This window comes from Phocoena sinus, chromosome 16 (assembly GCF_008692025.1).
Source record: "Phocoena sinus isolate mPhoSin1 chromosome 16, mPhoSin1.pri, whole genome shotgun sequence".
Taxonomy (NCBI): Eukaryota; Metazoa; Chordata; class Mammalia; order Artiodactyla; family Phocoenidae; genus Phocoena; species Phocoena sinus.
The window spans coordinates 56,524,157-56,544,384 of NC_045778.1; the positions used below are offsets into that span (position 1 = coordinate 56,524,157).

The 20,228-nt window shown below is 37.3% G+C and overlaps 1 protein-coding gene and 1 pseudogene across 4 annotated transcripts in view; both read left to right on the forward strand.

Moving 5' to 3' along the window:
• The window catches only part of CUTC (cutC copper transporter), a 42,132-nt gene extending 22,856 nt beyond the window's left edge, over positions 1-19,276 (forward strand). For 2 of the 4 annotated variants that reach the window (XR_004346325.1, XM_032609190.1), the window contains one exon: positions 162-678. Coding sequence is in view for 2 of the 4 variants with exons in the window: in XM_032609190.1 (XP_032465081.1) it covers positions 162-276 (115 nt within the window). In the remaining 2 variants the exon portion in view is untranslated. Of the gene's footprint in view, positions 1-161; positions 679-11,408; positions 11,449-18,902 lie in introns of those variants that run through there. The other 2 variants (XR_004346326.1, XM_032609191.1) reach the window with 2 other exon arrangements.
• On the forward strand, positions 18,919-19,425 carry LOC116741313 (annotated as a pseudogene).
• Positions 19,426-20,228: the final 803 nt, after the last annotated feature.

Sequence of the window (20,228 nt, forward strand, 5' to 3'; positions counted from 1 at the left end):
ATGTTTCAAGTAATTAATAAAAATTATAAAATATAGTAGTTCAGGGTCCTTGACCTAACTTTGTTCTTGAGCCTTGAAATTGCCTATAAAATGAAGTGCCAGTAGGAGGGCTCATTTAACAACTTATGTAATTATCTGTTCCTTTATTACTTCTATTGCAGAAATTCCTCTGTTGCTATGGGAGCCTCTCTTTCTAGATCAGAATATTCTCTAAAGGTAACAGATGTGACCCTAGTAAGGACTTTGAATGCTATTGCAAAGAATATTCTGGTTTAGCCAGACCTCTCTGAGAGAGATGGATATCACTGGACAAAGGTAGAAGAATAGTCTACAGTTCTCTATGACACAGCTTTAACCTTCTCTGGCCAGGACAGTCACAGTCTTTGTTTTAAGTCTTACATTACCATGGAGAATGTTTCCAAGAAGAAAAAGAACTTGAAACAGATTACAGTCATTTCCTTTGCTTAATCTTGTCGACCATCTCCATCATCATGGTTAAATCTGGCCTACGCTTCTTCCACAAATGGAGGCTTAGTCTGTTTTCAGTGGAATTAACTGATGAACTGGGAAAATTCAACTGCAAAGTATGAACATTCAACTCAGATGTGACTTCATGGTCAACTCAGTAGCAGTATTTTGCCTTTTCATTTGTAAAATAAAAATTGCCATTCTATTATGGTAGAGTCTCTTACTCATCTGTAGCCAAGTATTAAAGGGAGGATTTTTGTTTTTAGTTTTATTTTCTCTTTTTATTATGTACCTTTTGGATCCTGGGCAGGATACTAAGGATATAGAGTAAATGGTATAGCATAAAAATTCCTAGACTTGGGAAGTAGGATGTAAAAGTTCCCAGACTTAGAAAGGCAGAAGTGATCTCTGTTGTTCATCAGGTTACTTCTGCCTCTGCTCCCAGATAGAGAAATGGCTTAACTATGAGGTTCATCTGACAATGTACAAAGATCTATAGAGAAATGGGGGAGGTTAGGAAGGTTATCAGAAGGTTATCAGAAGGTTATTAGCTGTTTCTTTCAGCTGAGGCCACAGATATGGAGACTGGATTCTAGTCATGAAAATTGCTTTTCCTATGGGCAGGTCCCAAATGGTGAGGTTCATTTCTAGTTTTTTCTGTCACTTCCAAATTTATTATCTCATTTTACACAGACACCGCTCTGGTAATAGAACTGATGCTTCTGTATTAGGAAAGTAGCTGAATCATAATACGAAGAGCTTGCCCTTGGTCATGAGGCTAGTTAGTGGAGCCTCTATAAATAGCATGCACAAACTTGGGTACCAATGAATGTGTATACCAAAAGCCTTCCCTTTCTTTTAATGTGCCCCTTCCCTCACTTTTATTTATTTATTTTTAAAAGATTTATTTATTATTTATTTATTTATTTTGGCTGCGTCAGGTCTTAGCTGTGGCACGTGGGATCTTGTTGAGGCATGTGGGATCTTTTGATGTGGTGCGCAGGCTCTTCGGTGTGGTGCACAGGCACCTCTCTAGTTGTGACATGCGGGTTTTCTCTTCTCTAGTTGTGGCGCGCGGGTTCCAGAGCGTGTGGGCTCCATAGTTTGTGGCATGCAGGCTCTCTAATTGAGGTACGTGAGCTCAGTAGTTGTGGCACGCGGGCTTAGTTGCCCTGCAGCGTGTGTGATCTTAGTTCCCCGACCAGGGATCAATCCTGCGTCCCCTGCATTGTAAGGTGGATTCCTTACCACTGGACCACCAGGCAAGTCCCCCTTCCCTCACTTTTAAATCTTAACTTCTTTCCTCACTTTTTCAGGTACGATTTCAACATAGAATATTTGCCAAGGAATTTATGAGAAATGAGAGGCAAACTATTTAAAAACTAATAATAACCTCAGTGGTTTCTGTTAATATTGGTTTCTGTTAATATTGGTTTCTGTTAATAGTTTTAATATTGGCTTTGGAATATAGAAAGAGACATGTAAGTATCATGTACACATGCACACACATCATGTTTAGTATTTTGGCCTAACCCTCCCCCATGCTTGGACTTCACTGTATGATCCTCCAGAGATAAGAGCAGGCTATGTTATTATCTCTATTTTATTTAGACAGATTAGCTAGGGATCTGAGAGGTGCTATGAATTGCTCAGAATTTAATAACAAATGAATGTTGTTTACAAGACTTGAATGCTAGGCTACTAACCTCTAAGTCTTATGCTTAAGGATGCTTCTGGTATCTGGATGTAGTACAGAGAGCAATACTCCTGGGCAAATCAGACACACCTGGAATCATATCCTCACTTCCAGTTTAAGTTAACTTAATTTTTTGAACTTTAATTCCTGTATGTTTAAATCAGGACTAATAACTAAACTATGGCTTCTGGTTTAAGGATATATTAAAACACCAAGTACATAGTATGTACCCATTAAAGTTCTTTTCTTCTAGGTTAGTTTCCTAGTATCAGTCTCTGATAGTTTAAAAGTCCTCCCAGGAAGCTAGGCATTGAGTACTGAAGCCGATAGTTTGTGCCCTCCACTATGTGACTATAAAAGCATAAGGTAACCCCTTACCTTGATTTTTTTTTTCTACACATAGTCCTGTTTTAAAATATTTACTCATTATTTCATGTACGTGTGTCTTCTCATCAATATTATAAGTATTTTGAGACTAGGGAACCATGTCTTCATATTTTTATATATTTCTCATTACAACCATCAATTGTGTACTCATACTGTTGATTTACTTTGCTAGTGGAAAAAAGCACTGGATTGAGAATCAGGATTACTGACTTCGGGAACTATGCTAGATATCTTCAGTTTGCCCCATCGAGATCCACTTTTCACTTTGTTCTGTAAACTGAGTCCAGCAGCATAAAAAAAGATTACAGTAAGTCCCCTACATATACGAGTTGTAGGTCCAGTTTGTTCGTAAGTCCAGCAAAGTTAGCCTAGGTACCCAACTAACACAATCGGCTATATAGTACTATACTGTAATAGGTTTATAACACTTTTCATACAAATAATACATAAAAAACAAACAAATATAAAAAATAAAGAGAACTTTTTAAATCTTACAGTACAGTACCTTGAAAAGTACAGTTGTACAGTACAACAGCTGGCATACAGGGGCTGGCATCGAGTGAACACCAGGCAAGAAGAGTTACTGACTGGAGGAAGGAGAGGAGGTGGGAGATGGAAGAGCTGAAAGATCATCAGCAATAGGAGACAAAGGGCAAGCTGCAAGTTCACTCACACGTGACATTGATGGCACAGGTTCTGGTTCCTTGCTGGATTCAATTTTATCTACCCTCCTGAAAAAACAATCCAGTTATGTCTGGGTAGTAGCTCTTTTTTTCTCATCATACCAGTACCAGCTATATCACCACTGCTTTTATGCTTGCTTCCAGACATCCTGGGCTTGAAATAAAGATACTGTACTACTATACTCTAAACAGAACTGTACAGTAAAGTACACAAAAGCACAACCACTTGTAGAGGATGCACACATGTGTCAATGTACACCAGACAGGTAAACTAATTTACATGATTAGACATGCGAATGCATGTTCACATCTTTGAAAGTTTGCAACTTGAAGGTTTATATATAGGGGACTTACTGTGTACTCTATGACCAAATAGGATTTATACCAGGAATGCAAGGCTGGTTCAATATCCAAAAATCAATCAATGTAATGCACCATATTGATAGAATAAAGCACAAAAGTCACATGGTCATCTCAACACTTAAAAAGCATTTGACAAAATCTAACACCCTTTCGTAATAAAAACACTCAGCAAACTTGGAATAGAAAGGAACTTCCTCAACCTGAAAAAGATCATCTGTAAGAAAACAGAGTATATAGCTAACATCAAACAATATTTTCTCCCTAAGATCAGGAACAAGACAGGAGGTCTACCCTTACCACTTCTACTTAACATTGTACTAGAGGTCCTAGCCAGGGCAATTAAGCAAGAAAAAGAAATAAAAAGCATCCAGATTAAAAAGAAAGAAGTAAAACGTCTTCTATTTATAGGTGACACAATCTTATATATGGAAAATACTTTTGTGTGGAAAAGAATCCACACAAAAATTTTTTAAAGTTGAGCAAGGTTGCAGGATATAAAAATCAATACACAAAATCAGTTGTATTGCTGCACTAGCAACTAACAATCCTAAAATGCAATTAAGAAAATAGTTCCATTTATGATAGCATCAAAAATGACAAAATGCTTAGGAAAAAATTTAATCAAGGGTGAGACCATACATTGAAAGCTACAAAGCTTTTTTTTTTTTAAGTTTTTTGGCCGCACCCAACGGCATGTGGGATCCTAGTTCCCTGAACAGGGATCATACATACACCTCCTGCATTGGAGGGCACAGTCTTAACCACTGAACCACCAGGGAAGTCCCTACAAAGCATTTTTAAAAGAAATTTTTAAAGATCTAACAATAAATAAATAGATGGAATGACATCCCATGTTCATAGATTGGAAGACAATATTGTTAAGATAGCAATATTCTCCCATTGGTCTACGGATTCAAGGCAATCCCTATTAACATCCCAACGGCCTTTGTGGCAGAAATTAACAAGCCAATCCTAAAATTCATCTGGAAATGCAAGGAACCCAAAATAGCCAAACAATCTTAAAAAGGAACAAAGTTGGAGGACTTATACTTTCTGATTTCAAAACTTACTACAAAGCTACAATAATTGAGACAATGTGTTACTGGCATAAAGATGAATATATAGCTCAATGCAATAGAATTGAGAGTCCAGAAATAAACCCTTTTACTATAGGCAATTGATTCTTGACCAGGGTGGCAAGATAATTCCCTGGGGAAAGAATAGTCTTTTTAACAAATGGTGCTGGACCACTGGATATACACTTGCAAAGGAATGAAGTGGGACCTTACATCATGTACAAAAGTTAATTCAAATCCATCATAGACCTAAGTAAAAGAGCTAAAACATAAAATTCTTAGAAGAAAACAGTAATAAATCTTTGTGAGCTTGGGTTAGGCAAAGCCTTAGATACGACAAGAAAAGCACAAGTCATGAAAGAAAAAATAATGCTTCAAAGGGTAACATCAAGAAAGTGAAAAGACAGCCTACAGAATGGGAGAAAATATTTGCAAATCATATATCTGATTAAGGGCTTGTATCCAGAATGTATAAAAAATACTTAGAATTCAACAATAAAAAGACAACCCAGTTTTAAAAATGGATAAGGATTTGTGTAGACATTTCTCCAAAGAAGGTGTACAGTTGGCCAACAAGCACATGAAAAGATGCTCAAAATCATTAGTCATTAGGGAAATGCAAATGAAAACCCCACTGAGCTGCCACTTCCCACCCACTAGAATGACTATACCCCCCAAAAGACTGACCATTATCAAATGCTGGCAAGGATGTGTAGCAAGTAGAACTTTTGTGTGCTGCTGGTGGGATTGTAAAATGGTGGAGCTGCTTTGTAAAATAGTCTGAGAGTTTCTCAAATGCTAAACATAGAGTTGCTATATGGCCCAGCAATTCCATTCTTAGGTTAATATAATATATAGCATAATATTATATAATATTATATATATATATATATATATCCAAGAGAATTGAAAATATGTCCACGCAAAAGTTTGTACATGAATATTCCCAGCAACATTACTCATCTTTCCGAATTAGAGAATAACCATTTTGCAACTCCTAATGAAATAAATCAGTCAGAGACTATTAATGCTGAAACCATTAGGTAAAAGGTTGATTGGGGACTGAATATCCAAATGGTGCCAAAGTATCACCCTATGGGTTATTTGCTAGTCATGAACATAGAAACTTGACATTATAATGGAGCTATATGGTTGTTACCATCTTAACCCAGTAATCAAATTTAACATTACCAGCAATGGAAGAGTATACTGCTGAAAGACAGGATTTGAGGGGGGAAGAGGTCAGCCAGTGTGTATAACCTGTGTTAGGAAATTGCAATTGGGAAGTCACCCAGGTGCCTCAAAGAAGAGCTAAGGGTTGAACCACCTGGAAAGTGGCTGTAACAAAGTGTGATGGTTAGTTATTGATCAAACAAGAGTGAACTATAAACAGCACCAGCTCAATACAGTGACTAACCATCCCAATTTTCTTGGAACTTTTTCAGTTTTACCATTGAAAGTCCCATATCCTAGGAAATTCCTCTGTGCCAGGCAAACTGGGCAAGTTTGGTCATCCTACCAGATCAGTAAAATTACCTTTGCCTCTTTTCCCCGGGTCCTCATCTCCCTGCCCCAATCCTGGAATTTGTAGGGGAGAAATTGAATAACAAGGAAAAATGATAAAAAGAATGACACTTCCCTCCCCAGCAGTAGCTGGTCCCTGAGCCAAGAAAGGGGAGGGACTTTAAATTGGGTGTGAGTTTCTTTTGTGGGTGGTAAAAATGTTCTAAAATTGATTGTAGTGATGGTTGCACAACTCTGTGAATATGCTAAAAACCACTGAATTGTACACTTTAAGTGGGTGAATTGTATGTAATTTATATGTTAATAAAGCTGCTTTTTAAAAGTAAATGTGAGAGAGTTTTAAATTAGATTAAATTAGCTTGGACCTTTTAAACCTGAGATGTGGTCAAGGGCAGAGAAAGAGTTTTGTTACAGCATGGTTGAAGACAATGGTAGAAGCAAAATATCATTTCTTGTTCGTTTTGTATTTAGTTTACATCTCTCAGTAAGATGGCTACACTGGTTGAATGGATTTCTGTTCCCTGCAACTGAGAGTTGTGACTAAGACACCTGAAGAATATTCATTCCATCTGTTCCTGTATAGATGCTAAATTTTATCCTTGGATAAAATCACAAAGAGCTCTGTGTTTGGATTGCATTGCTCTAGTCCCTCATAGAATTAAAAAAAAAAAAAAATCAAACCACATTGGCATTATGCCACTGGCCTATATTGGAAATGTAATAGAAGACAGTTGTATAAAATACAACTGTGTTGTTGAGGTCCTAGAGGAGACATTTTTTCTTAAGTGTTAGTCTGGGGAGTAGCTGGGCTTCTGAACAATTGGTTTGTTTATATCTTATGTATATGGAATTACGTTGTTATCAAGACATTTTATTTGCCTATCTTTTCCTTTCTGAAGCTGCCACTGAAAGATAATGCTTTCCTGATAGGATTGTCAATCATATAGCTCTCCCTGCTCATGAGAGAGGGCACATTTACCCAGGCTAACCAGTTAGAGTGCCTCATTCCTTTGTCCACATTGTTTAGTCTAGAGATGGGAACACAACACAAAGAGGGCCAAACAGAATCCAACCAAGGATTTTTTTCTGGTGTTCTCTTTTCACTAGAATCACTGGCTGTAAGATCTGTGAAACCATAGAGCTTTTGAGACCATCTTTGCCAGCAAGTGAAAAGAGGCCACTTGAGAATGAAACCAACACACAAGTAAATGTCCTGAGAACCTTGTTTGAGTTTCTGGACCCATCTGTGCCTAAAGCTAGTTCCATTCACAGAGTGTTCTATTAAATGAGCCAATAAATTTCCTTTTTGTATTTATGCCTGTTTGATTTGGGTCTTTGACACTTGCAACCAGAAGAGGCCTGACTGATACAGCTACTGATTCAGAGTTCCTCTTTCAACTGATGGAGGCTCAGAGTCAAACTTGTATCCCACAGGTAAACAGGATCATATTGAATAAATTTTGTGTAGTGGGCTTGTCCCTTGTTTTATCTTTTTCTATCCTTTTTTTTTCTTTACTCATTTTATCTTGTTATATTTTGTGTATTTTTGTAAGTTGATTAAAATCCTTTTTATAATAAGACACTAAATAGTAGACATTGTTTCCCATATTATCCTGAATCTGAGTTGGAAAAAAAACTAAGAGTTTATTTCTAGTGGACATCATTGTTTTCCTACCGAAACTTTCTCTCTCATTTCTTCTCCCAGTTCTGATTTTGTTGTAGCAATCACTCTGCATGTAGCCCATGTAATTTAGGAAAGGCTGACCTCACCCACAGCTTCAGGTATGGGCCTGAGTAATCTAGGGATAACCTTATTTTCCTTGTCAGGAATTGATTCAGAAATTTGGGCCATTGGGATGCCAGGAGAAGGTTGCTAGTGGCTTCTATTTCTAGGACACTTGCTGAAAAATGACCCTTTCTCTCTTTTCCTATATGTTATGTGTGAATATGAGTCTTGAAACTTGCAGCTGTCCCACTGCCTGTTTGAGAATAAAACTGATGCCAAAAGAGAACAAAGCCAAAAGAATGAGAGGGAAATGGAGCACAACCATTGGAATAAGTCAACCCTGAGAACTGCATTATCTCTGGGCTTTTGGTTAAGTGAACCAATAAATATTTTCATTCGAGCCACAGTAAGTTGGGTGTACCCTTTATAAGGGTTCTAATATAATTGGAGAATGAATTTTTGGCAATGTTTTTTTGGATTCGACCAAAAGCAAAGACAACAAAAGCAAAAATAAGTAGGACTACATCAAACTAAAATCTCTATACAGCAAAGAAAAGCATCAACAAAAAAGGCAACCTATGGAATGGGAGAAAATATTGGCAAATCATATATCTGATAAAGGGTTAAAATCCAAAATACGTAAAGAGCCCATGCAACTCAATAGAAAAAACAATTTGATTTAAAAATTGGCAGAAGAATCGATCCAAATAGACATTTCTTCAAAGAAGACAAAGCAAAGTTCAATAGGTACCTGAAAAGGTGCTCAACATCACTAATCAGGGAAATGCAAATCAGAACCACAATGAGATATCACCTCATACCTGTTAGAATGGCTATTACCAAAAAGACAAATTATTGTTGGTGGGGATGTGGAGAAAAGGAAACCCTCTTGCACTGTTGGTGGGAATGTAAATTGGTGCAGCCACTATGGAAAACAGTATGGAGGTGCCTCAAAAAATTAAAAACAGAACTACCATATGATCCAGCAATTCCACTTCTCGGTATTTATCTGAAGGAAATGAAACCACTATCAAAAAGATATCCATGTTCATTGTAGTATTATTTACAAGAGCCAATACATGGAAACAACTTAAGTGCCCATCAATGAATGAATGGATAAAGAAATTGGAAGATGCTGTACACCTAAAACTAACATAGCATTGTAAATCAACTATACTCCAATAAAAATTTAAAAAAATAAAGAAATCATAAGGTACATACACACATACATACACATAGACATAATGAAATATTCAGTCATAAAAAAATAGAAAGAAATCCTGCCATTTGCAACAATATGGTGGGATGGATGGACCTTGAGGGAATTATGCTAAGTGAAATAAGTCAGAGAAAGACAAATAGTGTATGATCTCACATGTGGAATCTAAAACAAAAAAACTCATAGACAACAGATTGGTGGTTGCTAGAGGTGGGGGTGGAAAAAATGGGTAAAGATGGTTAAAAGAAAAAAAATTGGAGAGTGAGTTTCCCTCCAGCAGTTGCTATGAATGTTTCATAGCAACCTTCTTGCGTAGGGTTAAGAACTTTCCAAATCTGTATACAGTTTGAAAATTGCAAGGGAAGTCCTATCTTTAGAAAAACAATCTTACTGGTAACCACTGGCTTGACTGAGCTCAAAGTCCTCTAAACCTCTTTATAGCTTAATTAAAACAGTCAGAGTTTGTGACTTCCTTGGTGGCGCAATGGTAAAGAATCCACCTGCCAATGCAGGGGACACGGGTTCAAGCCCTGGTCCGGGAAGATCCCACATTCCTTGGAGCAACTAAGCCCGCATACCACAACTACTGAGCCCGCGTGCTGCAACTACTGAAGCCCACGTGCCTAGAGCCCGTGCTCTGCAACAAGAGAAGCCACAACAAGGAGAAGCCTGCGCACCACAATGAAGAGTAGCCCCCGCTCGCCACAACTAGAGAAAGCCCACGCACAGCAACGAAGACCCAAAGCAGCCAAAAATAAATAAAATTAAATATTAAAAAAAAAAAGAGTTCAATGAAGTTCAGACACCTATCTTAGAGAATACACTTTATACTTCAAAATTGCTCTGAAGTCAATTACAGTTTATGTGTTTGAAGATAGGAAGGACACCCATAAATAATTCATCCTATTTGGAGATCTTTCAACCCATTCACAGGGGTCCACTCACAAGATGCCAAAGAGATGGCCCTTCCCTTTATAAATCAAAGAGGAACCCAGGTCAAAAGTAATGATTATGAGAATAGCACATTTTATTTATATAGCTCATATCCATATGCCTAGCACTGTACTTGCTGCTCTGTGGATACAACCTCCATAGTGAAAGAATTTAAAGTTGAAATTATATGATTGAAATTACAGATTTTTTCCTTTAAATAAAATATGGGGCTCTTCAAACTCCTTTTGCAAATACCACTTGGTAATCTCTCTCATATATGTCCCCAAAATAAGTAAAAAAATTAAGTGCTATTAAAATCACTCCCCAGATTTCTACATATATGTGTGAACAAACATGAACATACAGAGAAATGCATTTTTTACAGTCTTGGCATTAGGCTTAAAGATATTGTCCAGCAAATTTTCACTAATTTGGCTATTTTCATGTTCTTAATTCACAAAACTGTCTCTAATAATAATAATAGTACTAGTCCAATCATAAATTATAAGAATGCATTTGGTATTATGAATTTAAATAACTTCCTAGTAAAAAGGCCAGTGTATGTTAAGGTAGTGCTATCTCTTACTGTGATAAGAATAAACTCAGCTCTGTCTTAACAGGTTGTTTTGGTACTGTTTTGGGGGAATCAGTATCCACAGAATTCAACACCTTATGTATACTTTCTTTTAGCTTATCTTCTTCATTCCTCCAGTTCTTCTGAAAGCAGCCACCATTAACAATTTCTTTTGTATCCTTCCAGAAATTTTTATAATTTACTCGTATTTAATTGCTGGTAAAGCTATGTGGTTTTCCATGTGATAATTACTATTTATATTGCCCCTCCATGTTATTTTTATCAGATGTATTTCCTGTTTGGTTGCTTTCGTATTAGTACAGGTTTCCCTCAGTATCTAGGGGGGATTAGTTCCAAGACCTCTCTGGTCTGGATACCAAAATCTGCAGATGCTCAAGTCCCATGTATCTAGTGTAGTATTTTCCTGTAACCTACCCACATCCTCCTGTATACTTTAAATCATCTCTAGATTATCTTCAATACCTAATACAATGTAAATACAAATAGTTGTAAATACAATGTAAATGCTATGTAAATAGCTGCCAGTGAATGGCAAATTCAAGTTTTGCTTTTTGGAACGTTCTGGAATTTTTTTTCTCAAATATTTTTGATCCGTGATTGGTTGAATCTGTGAATGTGGAACCCAAGGATACAGAGGCCTGGCTGACTGTATTTGTTTTATAAAAGTCTCTTGAACATTAAAAAAAAAAATTGTGTAGGCACTTTCTGTTTTCTGATATCACTTTTTTTTTTTTCCAGAACTCAGAAGAGTATTATTCTCTCCAGTGCACATCTTTTTGTGCTAGCCCATTTTATTCTCTTGTTTTATGACCTATCAAAAATATATTTTATGGGCCTCCCTGGTGGTACAGTGGTTAAGAATCCATGTGCCAATGCAGGGGACACGGGTTCAAGCCCTGGTCCGGGAAGATCCCACATGCACGGAGCACCTAAGCCCGTGTACCACAACTACTGAGCCTGCATGCCGCAACTACTGAAGCCCGTGCGCTGGGAGCCTGTGCTCCACAACAAGAGAAACCACCACAGTGAGAAGCCCATGCACCGCGATGAAGAGTAGTCCCCGCTCGCCGCAACTAGAGAAAGCCTGTGCGCAGCAACAAAGACCCAACGCAGCCCAAAATAAAACAAATAAATAAACAAATTTATGGAAAAAAAAGATTCCATGTCTTCCTTGAAGACATTTAAAATTTATTAATTTATTTAATGGGATGATGTGAAGTAAAGACCTAAATTAATTACTTTTTTTTTTTTTTTGGCCCCTGCACGCAGCTTGTAGGATCTTCGTTCCCCAACCAGGGATTGAACCCAGGCCAGGGCAGTGAAAGCACCAAGTCCTAACCACTGGACCACCAGAGAATTCTCAATTACTTCTTTTTTATTCTAATATGCTTCTGTCTAAAAAACATCAAACTGCTCATCCAATTCTCTCTAGTTTGTCGACAGTTAAAAGCTTATTCTTTGACTCTACCAGGAACATTATTCTGTACTGTCAATAACTTTTACTATTTTTTAAAGTACATGTTCTTTTTAAAAACTACATCTTTTAGTAGTTGACTCTTTTTCTGGTAGGCTTTAAATCTAGTTCAATGAGTTTATTAATTATTTAAATCTATGCTTTGTAATTTGTTTATTCTTCCAGAAGAATTTCAATATATTTCAGGTTTTAATATTAAAAAAATATGTTTACCATAAGTAAAAATATTTTAAAAATTAATTACTTGTACATCCCTTTTGGTCTCTGGTTATTCTAAATTTTTTTGTTTTAGCAGCACAAAAATGTACAGATTATCTTGGGAGAGTTTGGAAGTAATTATTTGATTAATTCATACTATAGTTTTTAGTTTATGCTATAGGAGATGAATGTTAGACCCAATTAAAAAATACAAAGGGAAAAAAATATTTTTACTGTTACCACTGGATATCTATTTTAAGATATTGCACAAGCAAGAAAACCTTTCTTAAGTTCATATGTAATCATTAACTAAAAGTATGCAACTCTTTGGTTATCTTGAACATTGAACTTTTGTAGATTCTTCAAAGTAACCTAAATGCAACCACCTGTTAATCAACATTTGCTTACTAAGCAGAAGTGATAGAGCATATTTTTCCCTGAGTCACTATGATCACATGTTCCCTTCTACTGAATTACCTCTATGCAATCAATTATTTACAGAAGACACACATTGAGCCATTAAGAAGAGATTTTTGGAAACCATTAAGAAGAGATCTGGGAGAAATCATTTTACCTAAGACTATCAGAGCTAAAGCCAGAATCCAGCCAGGTTTCCTGACTCCTTAACATGCTGCAGTCTTTCTTAGTACAGTCTTTAAATATCAATTATTACACTTTAAAAGAGAGAATTCACAGCACACCTCGTCTGATAGAATAGGAGCTTTCCTGAAAATGTGCATGTATTTGACATATTCAGATTACATCTTCAGGGCAGTAGGAGAGCTTGTGATTTAAAGAAATCCTGTGGTGTATCCTTCGGTAAAGGGAATCATCACACTATTTTTGTGTAAAATTTTATATACATTAAATCGTAAAATCTTGGAGATCTTCTAGTTGGACTTTCTCCCCAGAGCATATTTTCTCCAGTCTTTTCTACCTTGTAAAGGTGTGGGAGGACATCTGTTGATGTTTTTGCTGTACCAATATGGAGGATTATTCTTTGTAAGTTGTGGAATGTAGGACAATTTTCTTAACCTTTCTGAACCTCAGTTTCTTATTTGGTAAAATTGGAGTAAAAATACCTATCTCATAGGATTATTGTGAGGATTAAATTACATAAAAATTTTAGAGTGCCTAACATAGAAATATATTTGTTATTTAAGAAACCCATGTGAGGTTGACATATAAGATGTCCATTAAATGTGAGTTCCCTTAATGCCTGTAGATCATTGATAAAAATGTTGAAGGTGCTGAAGCCACTGCAGACCCTTTTGGAATGCCAGTAGAGATCTTCCTCCGGTTATATCATTTATATCATTCTGTTAATTTATTTGAATATACAGTGGTTCAAGCAATTAAAGGTCCATGTAAATATGCACTCATCCAGTCCATAGAAAACATGATGTATCTTGTCAGGTGCCTTGCTGAGTTCAAGATACGCTACACCTGCTGCCAAAAAAGGAAATTAAATTATGTCAAAGAGTGTCCTGCCTATGTTTTCCTCTAGGAGTTCTATAGTATCTGGTCTTACATTTAGGTCTTTAATCCATTTTGAGTTTATTTTTGTGCATGGTGTTACAGAATGTTCTAATTTCATTCTTTTTATGTAGCTGTCCAGTTTTCCCAGCACATATTTGAAGAGACTGTTTTTTCTCCATTGTATATTCTTGCCTCCTTTGTTGTAGGTTAATTGACCATAGTTGCGTACGTTTATTACTGGGCTATCTTGTTCTGTTGATCTATATTTCTGTTTTTGTGCCAGTACCATACTGTTTTGATTACTGTAGCTTTGTAATATAGCATGAAGTCAGGGTGCCTGATTCCTCCAGCTAACAGTGTCTTTTGCAGAGCAGAAACTTTTAATTTCAATAAAGTCCAGCTTAATAATTTTTGCTTTCTTTAATGGGTCATTCCTTTGGTGTTGTATCTAAAAAGGCATTGCCAAACCCAAAGTCATCTAGATTTTCTCCTCTGTTGTCTTCTAGGACTTTTATGGTTTTGTGTTTTATACATTTAGGTCTTTGATCAATTTTGAGTTAATTTTTGGGAATGGTGTAAGGTATGTATCTAGATTTTTTTTTTTTGGCATGTGGATTTCCAGTTGTTCCAACATCACTTATTGAAAATACTATATTTTCTCCATTGTATTGCCTTTGTTGCTTTGTCAAAGATCAGTTTACTATATTTATAAGGATCTATTACTGGGCTTGCTTTCTGTTTCATTGATCTATTTGTCAGTTTTTTCCCATCATATTCCTGAAGTCAGATAGTGTGAGTCCTCCAACTTGGTTTTTCTCCTTCAATATTGTGTTGGCTATTCTGTGTCTTTTGCCTTTCCATATAAACTTTAGAATCAGTTTGTTGATATCCACAAAATAAATTGTTGGGATTTTGATTGGGATTACATTAAATCTACAAATCAAATTACAAAGAACTGACATCTTGACAATAGTGAGTTTTCCTAACCATGAACATGAAATATTTCTTCTTTGAATTTTTTCATCAGGGTTTTGTAGTTTTCCTCATATAGACCTGGTACATATTTTGTTAGATTTATTCCAAGGTATTTCCTTTTTGGGGTGCTAATATAAATGGTATTGTGTTTTTAATTTCAAAATTGACTTGTACATTGCTGGTATATAAGAAAGTGATTGACTTTTGTATGTTAATTTTGTATTCTGCTACATTGCTATAATCACTTATGAGTTCCAGGAGCTCTTTTTCAATTCTTCTGGATTTTTTACATAGACAATCGTGTCATCTGAGAACAAAGACAGTTTTATATCTTCCTTTCCAATCAGTGTATCTTTTCTTTCCTTTTCTTGTTTTTATCCTTAGCTATGAATTCTTCAGTGTTGAAAAGATGTAGTGAGAGGGACATCCTTGCCTTGTTCCTGATCTTAGTGGGAAAGCTTCTAATTTCTCACCATAAGTGTAATGTTAACTATAGGTCTTTTGTAGATATTCTTTATCAAGTGAGGAAATTCCCCTCTATTCCTAGCTTCTGAAAGTTTTTATCATTAGTGCATATTGGGTTTTTTCAAATACTTTCTCTACATCTATCTATTGATATGATCATGTGATTTTTTTCTTCTTTAGCCTGATGTGATGGGTGACATTAATTGATTCTTTTCTAAGAACTTTTTTTAACTGTACAGGCCAAACACAACACTTATAAAGGCTGAATTCACTCCACGGACCTCCAGTTTGCAACCACTATTTCAAATATTTACTTATTTATTTGGCTGCGCCAGGTCTTAGTTGCAGCACGTGAGATCTTTAGTTGCAGGATGTGGGCTCCTTTAGTTGCAGCATGTGGGCTGTTAGTTGTGGCATGTGAGATCCAGTTCTCTGACCAGGGATCGAACCCAGGTCCCCTGCATTGTGAGCGCGGAGTCTTAACCACTGGGCCACCAGGGAAGTCCCGACGTTAATTGATTTTTTTTTTTTTTTCATTAATTGATTTTTGAATGTTGAACCAGCCTTGCATACCTGGGATAAATCCCACTTGTTTCTGGTGTGTAATTCTTTTTATACATTGTTTGATTTGACTTGCTAATATTTTGTTGAGAATGTCTGTATCTATGTTCCTGAGAGATATTTGTCTGTAGTTTTCTTGTAATCTCTTTGTCTGGTTTTGGTATTTGGGAAATGTTGACTTCATAGAATGAGTTAGGAAATATTCCCTCTGCTTGTATGTTATGAAAGAGACTATAGAGAATTGGTATATTTTCTTCTGTAAATGTTTGGTAGAACCCATCTGGGCCTGGCGATTTCTGTTTTGGAAGGTTACAAGTTATTGGTTCAATTTCTTTAATAGATACAGTCCTATTTAGATGGTCTCTTCCTTCCTGCATGTTTTGGCCCACTGTGTCTTTCAAAGAGTGGTCCATTTCATCTAGGTTATCAAATTAGTGGGCATAGCATTGTTCATAGAATTCCTTTATTATCCTTTTAAAGTCCATGAGATCTGTAGTGATGTCCTCGCTATTCATTTTGTTGATGTTGTTGTTAAATATTTAGTTATCTGTCTGGCTGTGCCAGGTCTTAGTTGCAGCACACAGGATCTTTTAGTTGCGGCATGCGGGATCTTTTAGTTGTTTCATGTGGGATCTAGTTCCCTGACCAGGGATCGAACCCAGGCCCCTCCCACATTGGGAGCGCAGAGTCTTAACCACTGGGCCACCAGGGAAGTGCCTCTATTCATTTTTGATATTAGTAATTTGTGTCCTCTCATTCTTCTTTATTAGTTTGGCCAGAGGCTTACCAATTTTTTAAAAATCTTCACAAAGAACTAGCTTTTGGTTTCATTGATTTTCTATTTTGGTTTCCTGTTTTCAATTTTATTGATTTCTGCTTTAATTTTTATTATTTCTTTTCTCCTGCTTACTTTGGCTTTAATTTGTTCTTTTTTCTATTTTTCTAAGGGAGAAACTTAAGATGATTTTAGGTTTCTTCCTTTCTCATACATGCATTCAATGCTATAAATTTCTCTCTAAGGACTGTTTTTGCTACATCCTACAAACTTTGATAATTTGTGTTTTCATTTTCATTCCATTCAAAATATTTTAAAATTTCTCTTGAGATTTCTTCTTTGACCCGTGTGTAATTTGGTATAGTGTTGTTTAATCTACAAATATTTTGGCATTTTCTAGCTACCTTTCTGTAATTGATTTCTAGTTTAATTCCATTGTGGTCTGAGAGCAGTATTGTATGATTCCTATTTTTTTGAAATTTATTGAAGTGTGTTTTATGGCCCAGAATGTGGTATATCTTGGTGAATGTTCCTGTGAGCTTGAAAAGAATGTGTATCCTGCTGTTGTTGGATGAAGTAGTCTATAGATGTCCATTATATGTAGTGATGGGATTGTTGAGTTCAACTATGTCCTTATTGATTTTCTGCCTGCTGAATCTGTCTATTTCTGATCGAGGGGTGTTGAAGTCTACAACTATAACAGTAGATTCATCTGTTTCTCCTTGCAGTTCCATCAGTTTTTGTCTCACGTATTTTTTTTTTTTTTTTTTTTTTTTTTTGTGGTACGCGGGCCTCTCACTGTTGTGGCCTCTCCCGTTGCAGAGCACAGGCTCCGGACGCGCAGGCTCAGCAGCCATGGTTCACGGGTGTAGCCGCTCTGTGGCATGTGGGATCTTCCCGAACCGGGGCACGAACCCATGTCCCCTGCATTGGCAGGCAGACCCTCAACCACTGCGCCACCAGGGAAGCCTCTGTCTCATGTATTTTGATGCTCTGTTAGGTGCATAGACATTAAGGATTGTTATGTCTTTGTGAAGAATTGACCCCTTTATCATTATGTAATGTCTCTCTTTATCCCACATAACTTTCCTTCTTCTGAAGTTGTTCTGAAATTAATATAGCTGTTCTCACTTTCTTTTGATTAGTGTTAGCATGGCACATCTTTTTCCATCCATTTACTTTTAATCTATATGTGTCTTTATATTTAAAGTGTGTTTCTTATAGACATAGTTGGGTCTTGTTTTTTACTGACTCTGACAACCTCTATTTTAATTTGTATATTTAGACCATTAATACTTAAAGTGATTACTGATATAGTTGGATTAATATCTACCGTATTTGTTATTGTTTTATACTTGTTGCCCTTGTTCTTTGTTCTTATTTTTGTCTTCTACTCATTTTGTCTTTTTTTTTTTTTGGCCATGCTGTGCAGCTGGTGGGATCTTAGTTCCCTGACCAGGGATCGAAGGCTTCCCCCCTGCAGTGCAAATGCAGAGTCCTTACCACTGGACCAAAGAATCAGAGATTCTTTCCTTAGCTGTGTCCAGTCTACTAATAAGCCCATTACATGCATTCTTTATTTCTACTCATTTCTATTACAGTGCTTTTGACTGTAGCATTTCATTTTGATTCTTAGAATTTCTGTCTCTTTGCTTACATGGCCCATCTGCTCTTGCATCCTGTCTACTTCATCTCTTAGAGCCCCTAACATATTAATCATAGCTGTTTAAAATTCCTAGTCTGATAATCCCAACATCCCTGCCATGTTTGAGGCTTGCTCCGTCTCTTCAAACTGTGTTTTTTGCCTTTTAGTATGCCCTGTAATTTTTTCTTGATAGCTGGACATGACATTCTGTGTAAAAGGAACAGCTGAAAATAGGCCTTTAGTAATGTGGCGGTAAGGAGTGGAGGGAGAGGAAATGTTTTATGGTTCAGTGATTAGATCTCAGCCTTTTTAGTGAGACTGTGCCTCTGGACTGTGAACTTCACAAGTGCTTCTCAGCTCCCTCCCTTAGGTGGGACAAGAAGGCTAGAGTGGGCTGGAGTTGGGTATTTCTCTTCCCCCCAGGTTGGTTAGGCTTAACCCAGCAGATTAAGCTCTGGTTAAATAGTTTCTTCTGAGGGCAGACTTTAAGAAGAAGAGAATGCTCTGGTATATTTCAAATGGTTAATTTTCCCCTCCTCCTGCCAGAAGCATTAGATTTTTCTCTGACATTCACTGTGAGAACCTCCTCAAGGTAAAACTCACAGAAGTGTGCGGGGTTCCCCTATAACTGAGTCCCCGTGGATCTTTTTGATATTTCAGACTTGACTGAGACTCAGTCACCCAGTGGAGATTTGTGAACAAGGTCTAGAAGCAAATGAATGCCATCCTAGAGGGATTCACAGAACTGCCTCCTACTGATTTGATTAAAAACGCTGATGAAAGTGAGCTTTGCAGATGAAAGGAGTTGCTGATGTGCAGCCTTGGCAACGACTGGAGACAACATTTATATACAAGAAGGACTACTGCCCAGACCACCCTGTCATTCAGTGGTTCTGGAAGGCTGTGCTGCTGATGAACACTGAGAAGCATATCCAGTTTTACTGCAGTTTGTCACGGAAACATCCTGAGTACCCAGGAATGGATTTGGTTCCAGTGGTCCCCAGCTGTTTACAATATAGCAATGGAGAAGTCCTGGAAAACTTCCCAGAGCTCACACATGCTTTAATCGCCTTGACTTATCTCCAACTGAAACCTTTGAAGATTTACGAGAGAAACTTGTGGTTGTGGAAGATACACAAGGATTTGAAGGTGTGAATTAAGTGCCCCCTGCCTTGGGATGGTTGTTGTGGAGCAAGTCCTGCTTGCGCTTTTGTATTTGCCTAACAGACTTGGCAGAGGCAATGGCAGAATAGCAGTTGCAGGGAGTGGCTCCTGGAGCAGAGCCTTTGCTCATGCACTTGTGTAACAGAAAGTGTGGTCCAGCTGCTCACAGCTCAAAAGCCAATAAAGAGGCAAGGTTGGTGGAAAGGAAAGTTTGCTTTATTTTGGTTGCCGGCAACCGGGGCAGGGGGTGGGGGCCAGGGGGTGGACGCCTGTCCAAAGGCCAACTCCTCCCCACTGACAATCCGTGGGCAAGAACCTTTATAGACAGAGGGAGGGGGCTCCATGCAGAAGCAGCACAGTCAGCTCTGACAGTCATGTTGAAATTGGCCATCAGTGGTCTGATCAGCGTCATCTTGATTGTTTTAAGTACAGTTAGTCTTTAGTTCCAGGGTCGGTTTGTTCCCATTTCTTCGAGGCCAGTTCTCAGAACTGTGGCAGCTTAAGTCATGGCTACAGTCTGGTCATCATGCAGTTAACTTCTTCCACCTGGTAGGGGTTTCAGTGTCTACAAGACAGCTCACAGGATATGGCTCAGAATTATTATCTATAGCCCTTGAGAGGGACTAAAAGTCCTTGACTATGCTTAATGACTAAATTATTATTATTTGGTCTCCCTTGACTGTTTCTGTATTTTCTCACTTCTCTGATTAAGCTTATTTTTTGGCTAAAGTTTTTTCACAGACAAAAGGCAGGCTGAGAACATAGGGTCCTTCTCTGTTTCACTTACCCAGGTTCAGATGTGGGAACCTAGTCCCAGGTCTT